At 44.8% G+C, this 14,538-nt stretch overlaps 2 protein-coding genes across 2 annotated transcripts; one reads left to right on the forward strand and one right to left on the reverse strand.

Moving 5' to 3' along the window:
- Window positions 1–407: 407 nt before the first annotated feature.
- Window positions 408–7,003, forward strand: BDZ83DRAFT_773138 (uncharacterized protein; the record flags this gene model as incomplete). Its single annotated transcript, XM_060515401.1, has 18 exons — window positions 408–571; window positions 628–788; window positions 849–1,005; window positions 1,071–1,210; window positions 1,270–1,598; window positions 1,656–1,685; window positions 1,745–1,946; window positions 2,012–2,018; window positions 2,122–2,344; window positions 2,413–2,547; window positions 2,622–2,696; window positions 2,800–3,092; window positions 3,148–4,236; window positions 4,293–4,722; window positions 4,827–4,950; window positions 5,015–5,466; window positions 5,532–6,057; window positions 6,139–7,003. 18 exons carry the CDS (start codon window positions 408–410, stop codon window positions 6,927–6,929), a joined length of 5,328 nt encoding a protein of 1,775 aa, XP_060357216.1. The 3' UTR covers window positions 6,930–7,003.
- A 77-nt stretch (window positions 7,004–7,080) lies between these two features.
- Window positions 7,081–8,731, reverse strand: BDZ83DRAFT_686508 (uncharacterized protein). The gene has a single exon (XM_060511266.1). It carries the CDS (start codon window positions 8,636–8,638, stop codon window positions 7,226–7,228), a length of 1,413 nt encoding a protein of 470 aa, XP_060357217.1. The 5' UTR covers window positions 8,639–8,731; the 3' UTR covers window positions 7,081–7,225.
- Between the last annotated feature and the right edge of the window lie 5,807 nt (window positions 8,732–14,538).

Here is a 14,538-nt window from a genome sequence, read left to right on the forward strand (position 1 = left end):
AGCTAAGTTAATTTAGGTTGTGCCAAGTACCGAGACCGACTTTATCGCTACTTTTGCTCCACTATCACATCCAGAGGTCGCACCCAGCGGCCGCCCGATCCTTGTCGGCTTCCCCTGCAGAACCCGCGTGGTGCCTGAAAGTCATCAGCGCGAACCTGCAGCCTGCAGATGGAGACCCCTGTCGTCGGGAGCGTCCGAAAACCTCCCTGCTCGAGGCGAAGAGTCTCCTCGAAAGACCCTTTCCAGGGTCGTGGGGCAGACACGTCCAAGGGGCTGTAGGAATACATGTACTCCGAGATTCACTCGTCGGGGCAAGATGTTGGCGTCTCTTTCTCAGGACAAATCGGCTTCATTTTGCCTTGGATAGTTGTCATTCATTCGTTCAGACAACATTCGCAGCCGCCACAATGGCCGGCCTCAACACACTCTTTCGACAGTTTCCTTCCTCTGCATTCGTTGTTATCTTCCTTTCTTCTTTCTCAGTATTTTCAGCTGCTTTTCCAACCGGTAGCCGAGATGGCCCATCCAAAGCCGAATTGGCAACCACAACATGCCGTAACGAAGCTTACCAGTGGGTTGATGAAATTCTGTTTACAGTTAACGTTTTTCTAATGTCTTTTGTGGCAGCCCTTTCGACTATTCCGTCAAACCAGCACAGGATCGAAACCTTCCTCTTTGCCCTACCAGTATCGAACAGGCAGCGATTCAGACTCGTGATCTGCTCTTGGGACGCCAGGTGACTCAAGAACAGGACTACAGTTGCAACGAGTTCAGACCTTGCGGCAACGGTTAGTATTTGTCTTTGTTCCAACGTGAAATGGCTCTTGTTGACGTTTATATATGAACAGGCGCTTGCTGTGCCAAGACCGGGTGGTGCAACTACGGTCCGGAGGCCTGTGGTACAAACGGCCAATCTCCCAATGACAAATGCTGGAGCAACTGCAACGCAAAGGCAGAGTGTGGTCGATACGCCGAAACGGAAGGCAAGGAGTGTCCTCTGAACGTGTAAGTTTCACAACTTTCCAATCACCCAACGAGGTAGATGCTGATTTTGGTGTCTCTATGTGCAGTTGCTGCTCGCCATTCGGCTTTTGTGGCATGACCGAAGACTTCTGCAAAAAGACCGATGATGAAGAAACCAGCTGTCAAAGCAATTGCGACCAGCCAGGCTCAGGATCATCCAACGGAAATGTCCGTCAGAGAGTTGTTGGTACGTTACTTCTACTTACAACTGTATTAGCGAATAGGCTAGATCACTGACTTGAAAAGGTTACTACGAGGCATGGGTACACTCGCGAGCATGCAATGGCATGTCGATCGACCAAATGCCCGTGGGGGCGTTGACTCATCTTATGTTTTCCTTCGCCTACGTCTCGCCCAACGGCTTCCAGATCGTTCCAATGGACGACCTCGAGCCGAATCTCTTCTCCAAGATGACCGCCATGAAGAAGCAGAACCGAGCCCTCAAGGTCATGGTAGCGCTTGGAGGGTGGACCTTTAATGATCCTGGTGCAACCCAGCTGGTCTTCCACGATGTTGCAAGCAGTAAAGCAAACCGATCCAAGTTCATCGGCAATCTCATGAGCTTTATGCGCCAGGTAATTTAAGTGGTTTGAAACTTGATCTAGGTCATTCTAGCTAACGTTAAATTCTAGTATGGTTTCGATGGTGTTGATTTCGACTGGGTATGTTTGAGATCTGCTTCAACTTTCCGTTCTACCACTCGCTAATAATCTTCCCGAAGGAATACCCAGGAGCTGATGACCGTGGCGGCGCCGAAGAAGATGGTAAGAACTTTACACTCCTACTCAAGGAACTTAAGGAGGCCATCAAGAACCAGCCCCTTGACTATGTTGTATCATTTACTACGCCGACTAGCTTCTGGTACCTGCGACACTTCGATCTTAAGGCGAGCACCGACGCTGTCGACTTTGTGAATATCATGAGTAAGTGTTTCATCTTCGCCATCCCATGACTTTTCGAAGCCAAGATTTCTGATCTGATTTCACAGGTTACGAGTAAGTCACAGCTTCTAAGCCATGTCTTGTCTTGCCGGTCTGGGAGAACCATCTACTCCTGGGTGTACACATCATCTGACAGTGCCTGGCTAACTTGAAACAGTCTTCACGGCGTTTGGGATGCCTGGAACCCCATCGGTTCCAACGTTCTCGCCCACTCAAATCTCACCGAGATCAAGCTCGCACTTGACCTGTACTGGCGCAATGACATCCCTCCCGAGAAGCTCAACCTTGGCATTGGTTTCTACGGTCGCTCTTTCGAGCTGACGGACCCGGCTTGCAACAAGCCTGGATGCCAGTTCCGCGGGGGTGCAGCTCCTGGTCCGGTAAGTTGGTCTTTTTGCACTTGAGCATGGATGAGTTCTTCATTTATTTACTGACAAATTGAAATCAGTGCACTGCAAATTCTGGAACGTTAGCGTACCGTGAGATTGAGGACATCATCAAGAAACACAACCTCAAGCCGTACTACGACAAGGAACACCAGATCAAGTACATTGTTTGGAACCAGAACCAATGGGTCAGCTACGTATGTAAAAAGCTTTTATCGCGTCGAAATGATGTCAGCACTCGTGAAGGACGGCAGATACTGACTCTCTCTAGGATGACCCTGAAACCATCGAGGCCAAGATCGATTTTGCGAACGAGCAGGGTCTTGGTGGCCTGCTGATCTGGTCGGTAAGTTGGCACACCCATCATACACCGCATATCCATGCCGTCTGGCTTCCAGAAGAACACGGATGCACATTTGAATCATGCTTGTGTATTGACTGCTTTCCAGATTGACCAAGACACGGATAACCTAGACGCCCTTGGTGCTGTCGTCGGCCCGACCACCAAGGCGTTGGCTTTGCGACAAACCCTTTCTGAAGATGGAGCGGCCACATGGGAGCAGCTAGGAGCCCAAAATTGCTACGTCACTGGTTGTGGAGGCAAGTGCGACAAAGCTGGCTTCAAGGCCGTCACGACTCAACCGTGTGGGGATGCTACGTTCTTCACCCGACACTCCTCTGAAGAAGACAGCACGCTTTGCTGTCCCGTCGATTCTGCACCGGATCCGAAGGACTGTAAATGGTAAGACCGACACCTTTGTCTGTTGTCTCAAACCATGTCGCTGATAGCCATACAGGAGAAGCCAAGGCGACGCACCAACCTGCAATGGCCGTTGCGAATTTGGCGAGGTCGGCCTCCAAATGAATAAATGGGGCGACGGCAAGTACTGTGAAGACGGCAACAAGATGTACTGCTGCAAAACCAAGGCCGAGAACAGCGACGGCGACAAGTGCAGGTTCCACGACAATGGGAAAAAGTGCCCAAGCGGACAAAAGGCACTCACCTTCTCTGGCGCGTTCGGGAACGGCAACATTGGCGAAAAGTCTCCGGATGTCGATCTCAAACATCTCCAGAGTCTTACCGGTACGGCGCTCGAAGATGCCTTAGACGAATACACGTGGAAGAAGATCAGTCTCTGGTGCTGCGACGATGAAGAGTTCAAGAAGTGGAAGAACTGCGAATGGAAGGGCAAGCCCGGAAGCTGCTTCGACGCTCACTGCGACCTCAACACGGAGGTTATGCTCACCTGGGCCGGAGCTGGTGGTGGCGAGATGTGCTTCCCGCATCCCGATCCTCATCGCGCGCGTATTTTCTGCTGCGATCCGCCTAGTGGCTCCAATCTCTTCCTCCCGGCGGCCCTGAAGGACCTATTTCCAGATCCCCCAACCGGTAACGATGTCAAGACCAAGGGCAACACAAAGACAGACGACACCTGGGGCGGCTCGCAAACCGGCGGCAGCAACGACGATCCGAACAAGTCTGCGATCCAATTCTACGTCATGGCCAGTCCTACAGAGATCCAAGTCACCCTCGACAAGCGCGACGGCTCCCACTGGGAGCTCTTCAACTGCAACGATGCTCACTCTCTTGGCGCTCAAACTGTTCAGATGGTGTGTATGAACGATTCTGAGGACAGCAATTGCAAAGAGCTTTTCCTCGGAAATGGTGCACCAGGGACGATTATCGAGATGCCGCAAGATCAGGGCTGCGGACCGGGCAAGTACGCCGTCGTTGAGAGCCTGGAGGTTTCCCATAACCAGACGTTGCCGGGACACCTCAGTCGCCGAACGGCAAGCCCGCCCGTAATCTACGACCTCAAGTTTGGCTACAACTTCAAGCTTGTTCCCAGACAGTACGGTGACACACAGCTCCGTATCGATTACTCGTAAGTCCCCCTATTCTTCACACTTAGTGGTCTATCCTAACGTCCGTCCTCAACAGAAATCAGGAAGGCTACTGGGACCACATTGTCACCCGTCCGGTATCGAAGAAGCGCAAGAGATCCCTCGAAGAATTCGGTGGCAACCACAAGAGATGGCTCGAAGAGGAATGGCGCGACGATAACCACTTTGGCGGTCTGTCAAAGAAGGACCTGCATAAGCGATGGTTCGGTGATGACGTCCTCGAGTGGTTGGAGAGTCTCGTCGAAGTCGAGATCGTCAAGACGGAGAAGCGCCACCTCTACGAGGAAGACCTTTCAGCAATCTTGTTGCGAGATGAGTGGGACTGCGGTGAGTTCAAGGGCAAGATCGACGCCGTTGCGACCGCCGGCATCAAGATGGCGACTTCTTTCGGGTTTGCCCTCATCACGACGCTCAACTCTGAGACTGGCCTGGATCTCAGCAAGTCTTATTTGCATTTCGCTAATAAGGTATGTTCTATTTTCCCCGCTGTTGTCAGGTCTTTTTACGCATGATTTGTCATTGGGTGTGGGATTCATGAGACTTTAAGCATGTACTAAAGATCTTTTTACAGGGAAGCGTGAATGCTGTCTTCACTCTCGACGCCAGAATGTCACTGCACTGGGACTCCGAAGCGTTCAACATTGCTCCCATCTATTTCCAGGGCGCCAGTTTCGTTATTCCTGGATTCGGTTCTCGTAAGTAACTTCCGAAGTCTTAGAGACAATGCAGATTGAAGTAGCTCACTGATGGATTACTCAGTTGGTCCTCGCCTCGATCTTCGAGGAGAGATTAAGGCCGACATCACGGTCGAGGGCCGTGTCGAAGCCAGAGTCAACATTGTTGACTGGGACATCCAGCAGACCTACCCCCAACACACTGAGAAGTTTGATCCGAAGGAGCTTTCAGAGGCCAAGCGGGGCATCGACAGGAGAGACCTTGCCGAACCCACCTTTGATGCCGAGATGAAAGGCAATGGAGATGTCGAATTTCATTTAATGCCCACCATGGTCTTCGGTCTTGAGTTCGACGATGTCTGGAGCATCGCTACCACCGATGTCGAGCTCGTGGCTGACACCTGGGTCCGCATGAGGGTCGATTCCGACCTCGACTGCGGCTTCGGCTACGGTGTGGATGCCGGCATGTCTCTTATCGCCCAGGCAAAAATTCCCGAGATATTCAAGTGGACTCCTCAGACGCACACATTCAAGCAGGTAACTAGGCCCTGAGATGGCTGTCCAAGTGAACAAGTTCCATGGTGCTGACACATGTCACTCAGATTGAGAAAAACCTTATTCCCGGAAATGGCAAGGAATGGCAGTGTGCATCAGGCGCAACTGAGCGACGCCTGATAGACTCTGGCTTCAACTCGACCGAGATCACCGACATCGAGCCATTTTCTTTCTCATCCCCCAACCTGCAAAAGCGAATCATACCCTACGAATCAGACTTGAAGCCCAACAGCAAGGAGAAGACATGCCCTCCCAAGGGCGGCGCCGAAGAGCAAAAGGCTTGCAATGAGATTACGGCCGTTGATGGCTTCTACGAGGGCGAGGACGACGGTTCTTGGGGCGCCGTCACCAAGCGCTCCGTCGCCGCCGACGATGACTTCAACGGCAACTCGAGCACGAACCCCGCGTACCAGTCGGGCCTCTTTGACCGCGACTTGGAGAAGCGTGCCGGCAAAACTCTTGCCGTTTGCACAGGCACTGCAGTCTATAACGTCAACTGGCTGGATTGGTCCTCGTTAGACCGTGGGAACATGTTCATTTACGACAGCGACGACTGGTCCGATTGTTCGAACAGTAAGTATTAGTTATTACTGACACTGAGCTTATCCCTTCTTTCGTTCTGCCAAGTACGTTAACTGACATCGCTGTTCACAGTGGCCAGCAGTATCCAGAAAAGGGGTGAGCAGATTCTCAAAAACAAGAAGGGCGACAATGAGCAATACGTCATCGAGCACGTGTTGGAAGCCCAGACCTTTTCACGCTGGCTGAGTATCGAAGGCGCAGATGGACGTGGGGTGAGGGACCTCTGCCGAGCAATGAAAGCAGGTGGATGGATGAACTATACCCCGGATCCTCTCGATGCCAACGGAGCCAAGGTCAACCCGATCACTTGGGTTGTCCAGCAGGCCTATCCATCGGCCACGTACTTCCCTCAGGAATTCATCTCCGTCATTGAGCCGGTCAACTGGCAGAAGCAAAAGTCCTTTGGCTCCGGCGCGAGGCTCCAGGAAGAGGCCAGCTTGGAGAAGGAGGCCCAGTGGAAGGAGGGCACATCCCTAGACCAAGCACTCCGGACGCTAAAGATCACCGTAGTCACCTTCAAGTATCTCATTGAACCCGAGCTCTCAACGCTGTACCGCGATCAGGCCAATCGCGTGGGTGTAGCCCTGAGCGTCATGGAGGATCACTTGGTTAGCCAGGGTACCTGGACGAAGCGTAATCTCCAGCAGAGTTGGCTCAGCTTTGTCAAGACCAGCGCCGAGGTTGCAGGAGGCAAGCTGGTCAAGTTGCTGGACACTTACATCCCGACGGCGGAGAAGGTCCTCCAGGGTACCGACGCATCTAAGGATGACGATGACAGGAAGAAGAGGAGAGCCACTATCCAAGCGCTAAGGAAGGTCTACGATGATGAGATCAAGGGTAAATGGGTGAACCCAATGCCGTAGACAGCTTCAAGAATAGCTAGATTTATGGAACCAACACGATGTTTGTGTACTGTACAGTCGTCCAGAAGTCTACCTTTGTAATCAAGTTAGTTCCACACTGTCTGTTTGAAAAGAATAGACACTCGAGGCTTCGGTCCTCACACTAGTGTGTGTAATATGAAACGTCAATTGTCAACGCAAGTATCCTCTTTGAATCGTGACAAGGTCAAATCGTGGACATCTCGCTTGTAGTAGCACAGGGACGAGACCATCAATCAGGAGACGATTAGTCAAGCCCTTCTTTTATCTGCATGAGACTATTCAAGAGAACTAGGTCCATCCCAGGAAATGCATCCACCAGTCTCCTCGATTGCGCTGATCAGGTCAGGAGGCACTTTCCAGGACGGGTCAAAGCCTTGCACGACCGTGAGAAACCATCTTGACCGACTGACATTGTCCCGTTCGAAATCTCCGCGGAGATTTGACTCCCTCTTCGCCGAGATATTTTCGACTCCCGGTGCATAATACTCGACGAAGAATGGCGACGGCTGCGTCTGAATCTCGTATTTAAGAGTTCGGAGTGGTGACATCTTGAGTGTGGTTCTCACGAGAGGTAGTATGTGAGGCACCAAAACCTCGGTATCGATCGAAGTTCTCCACGAGTTCATCGGAAAGTTCCCTGCTTCCCGTTCCCATTCATGCTCCGGAACAAAGTCGGATGTATCCGAGTCCGCAGAGTCAAAAGCAGCCTCAGAAGCGTCTGAGTCTGAGTCAGGTTCATCCTGGTCCACATCGTCCTCTTCCCCGATGCTGAGCCATTTCCCGTCGGGGGTTGTTCCGCTACCCTCAATATATACTGCCTCTAATAAAGACCCAAAGTCCGTTGCCGCCTCAAAAGCTGCAGGGGCGATAGTCCAGAGACCCGTGAGCTGCACGTTGACGATTGCAGGTAGCTGTAAGATTCTGCTAATAGCCAACGAGAGAGCATCTTCCTCGGGACTCGCGCAAAATGCCCCGGGATCAGAGCTTTCGTTCAGCGGGTCTGGATCTTCGAGATAGATGTCGAGGTTTTTGAGGTTGGTGAAAGCGCCGTGTTTCAAGGTCTCTGCAAGAGCAAGACGAGTTTCCTTTCTTAAGGACTCGAGGCGGCGTGAGGGCATGATGCAGTCCCACGTCAGAGCGTTGACGTTGGGGAGTACTTGGGATATAGTAGAGATGCAGGCGGGGTCAAGTCGTCTTTTGACATTGCTGAAGTCTTCCCGAAAGTCCACACTAGATATGGCCCGAACTTGTGCGAGGCCCGACTTAGTATCCGATGTCTGGTCGAAGCTGATATACTTGAAGTCGTTACGCACATCCCAAATTGGGCTGCCAGAGTGACTGCTAGTCAAGGAATCAAACAGATCCTCGTCTGTATCCGAAGGAGAGGCGACCCTAATGACGAGAGTGATGTCGCCGGTCTCCCAATCACTCAAACTTCGGAAAAGGTCCACGATGGCGTGGGTAAAGGCAGCGTTGTTGGCGGCAGCTTCCCGAGCACTTTGGAGCTTCTTCATACGCTTCTCGCTAACGAGTGGCAGGTTGATAGTATAGTGAAGCCTCTTGACGATTTCGCGGCGACTGTCGTGGGACCCCGAAAAGTCATCTTCAAACTGGCGCAAAGACTCTTGGCTACTTGTGATGCTGACATCCTCGAATGTGCCGTCTTCGGATGGAGTGGATTCAGCCATTTATACTGCGCTGGTCTAATACTCTCTTAGTGAATGTCTGTTCCTGGCATTTACGACGAATCACTTGTAAGATTTTCGTGAGTTGTGTGAAGGATCGAAGTGGCTGCCTGTCTGGAATGGCTTGCAGAAATCCCTCGGAGAGGGGGTTGCACTGCTGACTAATAAATCCCACACCCTCGTTGCCAAGAGTATCTATCTATCGATACTTATCAAATAATAGGCGGCCTTCGTGTATTTTATACCTGCTTTTATATAATAACAAGCCCATTGCAGTTACTAGATCGCCCATTTACTAACCTCATTATAACTAAATATTAGTTCGTAGTTTTCCCTTTTCTTTACTACTCTTTTATATAAGCTTTATAATATTAATAAATTTTTATATTAATATTTAATTACTTACTTATATATACTCATTTAATTTTCTTAATATATTCTCTAAAAGCTTTTTTAATTTACTTTTTAGCCCCTTTTTTAATTTATATTCTTAATTTTCGATCTAAATTAAATATTATGGCTAGCTAGTTATAGTAAATATATTAATAGAAGTTAAAGCTACGAAAGCTAAATAAATAGTATTATAGTCGTAAATAGCTTCTTTAAAGCTATATTTATAAATTATAAAATAAATAAGGCTTTAATAATTAATTATAATCTTATTAAAAGGGGTTTTTAATAAAAATAGCTAAAAGTAATTATAAGATTTAATATTAAGTTAATTATTAAAAAAGCTATAAAAAAGTCTATTTTTAAACCTAGCTTAAATTTATATTATATATAAGTCTCGTTCCTAAATATATCCTTTATCCTATACGTATTCTATTTATTAATAATTACTAAATAGATCTTAATAAACGCTTATTTAAAATAATTACTATAATTACTTTATTACTTAATTACTTTTTTATCTATATATAACTTATTCTATAGTTCTTTTATTTTTTTAAATAATATATCTATTTTATTTAATATATATATAATACGTTATAGCCGCTATAGGCCTACGGGGCGGGCCCTAATTTTAATTATATATATTAAATTATAATATTAAGTCTTTTTTTTAAAAGTCTAGTCCCGTAAACCTAACCTAGCGAAAACGACGAACTATAGTAAAGTTAGTAGAAGATGCCTAACTTAGCAAAAACGACGAACTATAATAGAGTTAATAGAAGATGCTTAATAAAAGAAATATAGGGCGTAAAAACAGGGGGGTAGAGTTAATAGAGAATTTATAGGGTAGAGTTAATAAACATAACTTAAAGGAAACTATACGAAACCGATATATATCGATTCGTTTTAATTCGCTTATAATGCTCATAACTTTATAATTATCTAACTCTTATAGTACTATTATAAAGTAATAGTTAAGATTGTTATGTCTTTATGTTGGGGTGCGGGCTTGACTAATTACGGGCTAGATAGCGCCTACGACTATACTCGAGTAAGGGAGGGAATAGTTCTAACGTCTAGTATAACGTTATAATTAAAATAGTTACCCGCTTAATAGTATTTAATTCTAATTATAATTAATATAGCTTACTATTCCTAAAGATATATACTACTTATTATAGTGTTATCCTACGATTATTATACCCGAGGCTATGCACTTTTATAGAATCTTTATATATAATAGAACCGTTTATATTTAATGAAGAGTATTTAGTTACTATTTATAAAACTTATTAGTTCGCTATAATATATAATAAAATAGTAACGCATTTATAGATACGGTACCGTAATATACTAGCGTCTAGCTATATTATTATTATAAAAGCCGTCTCTAATATATTAAATATATATAGGAGCTAAGCAAGTCTTAAGTAGCTATACTATCCCGAACTAATAGTAAACCCTATTAACTATCTCGCTGCGCCGTAAACGGATAGTATTTAGTATTATTAATACCTATATATTAGTTGCTAAATCTAACGAATATAGGATTACTATTAGCGATATTATAGTTAAGTAAATAATTAAAAAAAGGGTAATAATGTTAGTACGAGATTAAAAGAGGTACGTACTATATTATAAACGACCGGCGTATAATACTAGCGGTTCTTTTTAACCCGGGCTAGAAGCTAATAGTTCGAAATAAGTCGCGGCTAGCTATTAAATATAGCGCCGGACGTAGTAATTAAGAAAGTAGTGTCGTAATAAACTATAGAAACTCTTTATTAATTATAAAAAAAGTATACTAAATAGGTTAGGGTAAGCTATAACGATCTTATTTATATAGCTAACGATAAGCTAGAACCGAATCTATGGCTCTAATAGGTAGGTTAAGTAGAGTATTTAAGCGGATTATGTATTAGCTAGCTTTACGAAGCTATAGCCCCGATTTATAAGGCCGAGGAGGACGTGCTATAAGTAATATAGGTATCGGTTTACGAGGTCTTAGAGCGGGCTAGGGCTACGTTAATACTAAATAAAGTCGGCTACGCGGTGCTATTTAAGGTTTAATAAAAAGAGGTATACGTTAAACCTACTTAGCCGTTCGATAACTATATAGAGAAGGATACGTAAATATAATATAAGGACGTTTAGAGGGTGCTGTTATACGTATAGTCCTGGACGTAGGTGCTCTTAGACGACGAAAGGCCGCCGTACCGGTATATAAAGAGCTAGGGCTATATATAGGACGAGTTTAAGTAGTTAGCCGGGGCCGCCGCGGGTAGGGGTAGTAATACGCCGTTAAAAGTACTTTAGCGGGTAGTACTTAATATACTTATCGGTATACTTAACTACTAATTTAAAAAAAAGTATTATAAAAACGTATTTATAAGCGCGCTTATTATAATAAGTATCCGGGCCGACGGCGGCTAAGTAAATATTACGGACTATATACTAAAGTATTTAGCCGTTATTAAAGTTATATATATATTAGTCGTCTATAAGGTATAGATAGGGAAGTAGGACGACGTCGCCTATCTAGCCGTTATAGTAGGTAAAGAAGCGGCCGACGACGGTGTATAAAGTCTCTTCGCTTATATATAAAGTATAGTATAGAGGTTTATAACCTGTACGTCCGGGGCCCCCGAGGCCGAGCCGACGCTAATGGACTAGATTTTTAATATATAAACGTATAGGATATACGTTTAGTATAATATACCGGCTAGCGGCGTAATTAACTAAATAGATAACTATATAGTATATCGATAAATACGGTTTACTATAGACTAGCTATTAAATATATTCTATAGCGTAATTAACGAGGCTAAGTAACTATTAGCGTAATTAATAATAGTCGTAGTTAGTACGGCGGGCCGAGGCGGATAAAGTACCGTAAACGTAGACGTAACCTAGGCCGGGGAACGTCTCTATATACTATTACCTTATATTTACTAAACCTCGATTAAAGATAACTATAGCGAAACGTAAGAGGACTATTCGTTTTTAAATAACGACTATAATATATAGCTAAAGGAAGGGGATAAATAAGTATTTTAGTATATCGCTGCGTACTAAGTAAAGCGGTTCGAGTAGGGTATAAAGGGGTTAATAAACGGTAGCGGCGGCGGCGGGTTCTAGGCCGAGGCGGTACGTATATATAAGCGTATATTTAAGTAGTTTTATAAATAGCTCTAGCTATTAATATATATATTAGGGGGGTAGCCGGGGCGGGTAATAGAGATTAGCGGGGTAAGGGTAGCTAATATAGTTAACGGCGGGGTAAGGAATATTTTTATATATAACGGTATAATATATTTCGTTACGTCGTATTATAAGGGGTACTAGAGCAGCGGGTAGACCAAGATTATTTACTAGTACTTACTTAGAGAGGCGGGCGAGCTATTAATATAGTATTTATAGCTCGTACTCCCGTTCTAATAAAAGGCGGACGGCATTTCTAAGTAGGCTTATTATTATAATATCTTTTTATAAGTAGACGAAGTAATATAAAGGAAAAAGAGCGGGGGCTCCGGCGCCGACGTTAATAACTCCGATAGGTAATAAAAGACGGACGCGGGTATAAATATAAGCGCGGATGCGGACGAGGACGAGGATAAGGGCAGGGCGACATAAATTTAAAAAAAGGACTAAATATAAATAACGGACCGGGCTAAGCGTATTTTATAACAGTATAATACCCGACTACTCAAGAATAAACTAAACGTAAATATATAGCAGTACTTCGCTATAGCGATTATAAACCGGTTTTTAAACGAGGCGTTTAGGTAATAAGATCCTAAAAGGAAGGGGGAGGAGGAGGAGGAGAATAACGAGCTAAGTAATAACCCGTAGGACTTATAAACTAAATATAGTATATATATTACCAGTATACTTTACGCACAGCTACTCGTCTAGTTTAGTAGCGGCGTAGCGGCTAAGTAATAATAGTTTTATAAAGTTAGCGCATAATAATACCGGTTCTTAAAGTTTAGAATAAAAAACCGAACGAGTAATAGCGCGAAGCAGAAAATAGAGCTATATAATAACGTCTATTTCGAGGCCCGGCTATAGCAGTTCGCTAGGCTTTAATAGGCCAATATAATAAACCGGCTACAGTAAATAATAAATAACGACGTAATAACGTTCCGGGGTAATTAAAAGAAAGTAGTCTGCGTTATTATTAACGGCTATAGCCCTATTATATAGATTATAAATACGGGCGGCAGTAAGAGTTTATTATTTATATTATTAATATTCTACTCGTTAAACGGCATTATAGTAATTATTATACCGCTCACGGCGCTATAAATAAACTTGGACGCGCAGTATATAAAAGCTAGTATTACGTTATATATATAGCTTAGCTATAAAAATAACTAGGCGGCGTCGGTAATCTTTATAATACCTAAGTCCGCTATTAGTAAGGGGTTCTAGGACTTTGTAATACGGCTTAAGTTATAATAAGCGCTAGATTATATAATAGTTAACGAGTATTACGTCGTATTTAAAAGGACGCGGTCGTTCTGGCCTAAGCTGCGCGAGGTCGGCGCAGTAATATAGGAGTTCGGTATATAAATAATATATTTAATAGCGACGTTAATATTAGCGGATAAAGATATATTCTTTAGGTTTATAAAGATAGAGCGAGGCCGGGCTACGCTATTTTATTATTTAATAACGAGGGGTAATATTAAATATAATATAATAACGGTCCCGGGGTAGAGTAACTATAGCAGTAAGCGGTTATCTTTTTAAGTTAGCGGAGTAGGGAGAGGGAGAGGGCGAGGGCGAGAGAGCGGGTAAGGGCGAAGGAGCGGGTATTAGGGGCAAGATAACGTTAACAAGATCGAGGAAGTATATTATTATATCATAAAGACGTAGCTAGCGGATAGCGAGCTAAGTAAAGCGATTATCTATACTATATTTATTAAAAAGGTAGAGCGGCTAAGCGCGGCGCTAGTATACGTAGCGTTCTATAATAATATCGATATAAGCTAGGGTAAGGCTAACCGGTTAGCAGTATAGTAATATAGTAACGGCGCTGCGGGGGGGCTAGTAGTAGCTACGAACGCACTAGGGCTCGGTATTAACGTACTAAATATATAACTCGTAATTTATACCGAGATACTACAATAGCTCCTACGGTTTATATAGGAAAGCGGGCGAGCGGGCCGGGACGGGGCGCCGAGCCGGTTTATAATAATCTATTAAGCGGGCGCTCTAGGCCGAGGCAGTACTAATAGCGGCGGCGGTAATAGTAATAATAGCAGTAATAATAAATAATATATAGACGCTACAGACGAGTTTACTTAAACCCGCGAGTACTAGTAGATAGTATTTAACTAGGTTATAAATAAGTAAATAGACCGGTTTAAGTACGAGGCGGGGGAGGTACTATATAACCAATATTAATAATAAAAATAAATAGAGGACGTAAATAGGGTACTCGAGTAGGGGGCGGCGGACAAGGTAATACCGGAGGTATATATATACGCTTTTAAAAATAGCGA

The sequence above is a fragment of the Colletotrichum acutatum genome (assembly GCF_030867785.1).
Source record: "Colletotrichum acutatum strain CBS 112980 chromosome Unknown BDZ83scaffold_294, whole genome shotgun sequence".
NCBI classification, from domain to species: domain Eukaryota; kingdom Fungi; phylum Ascomycota; class Sordariomycetes; order Glomerellales; family Glomerellaceae; genus Colletotrichum; species Colletotrichum acutatum.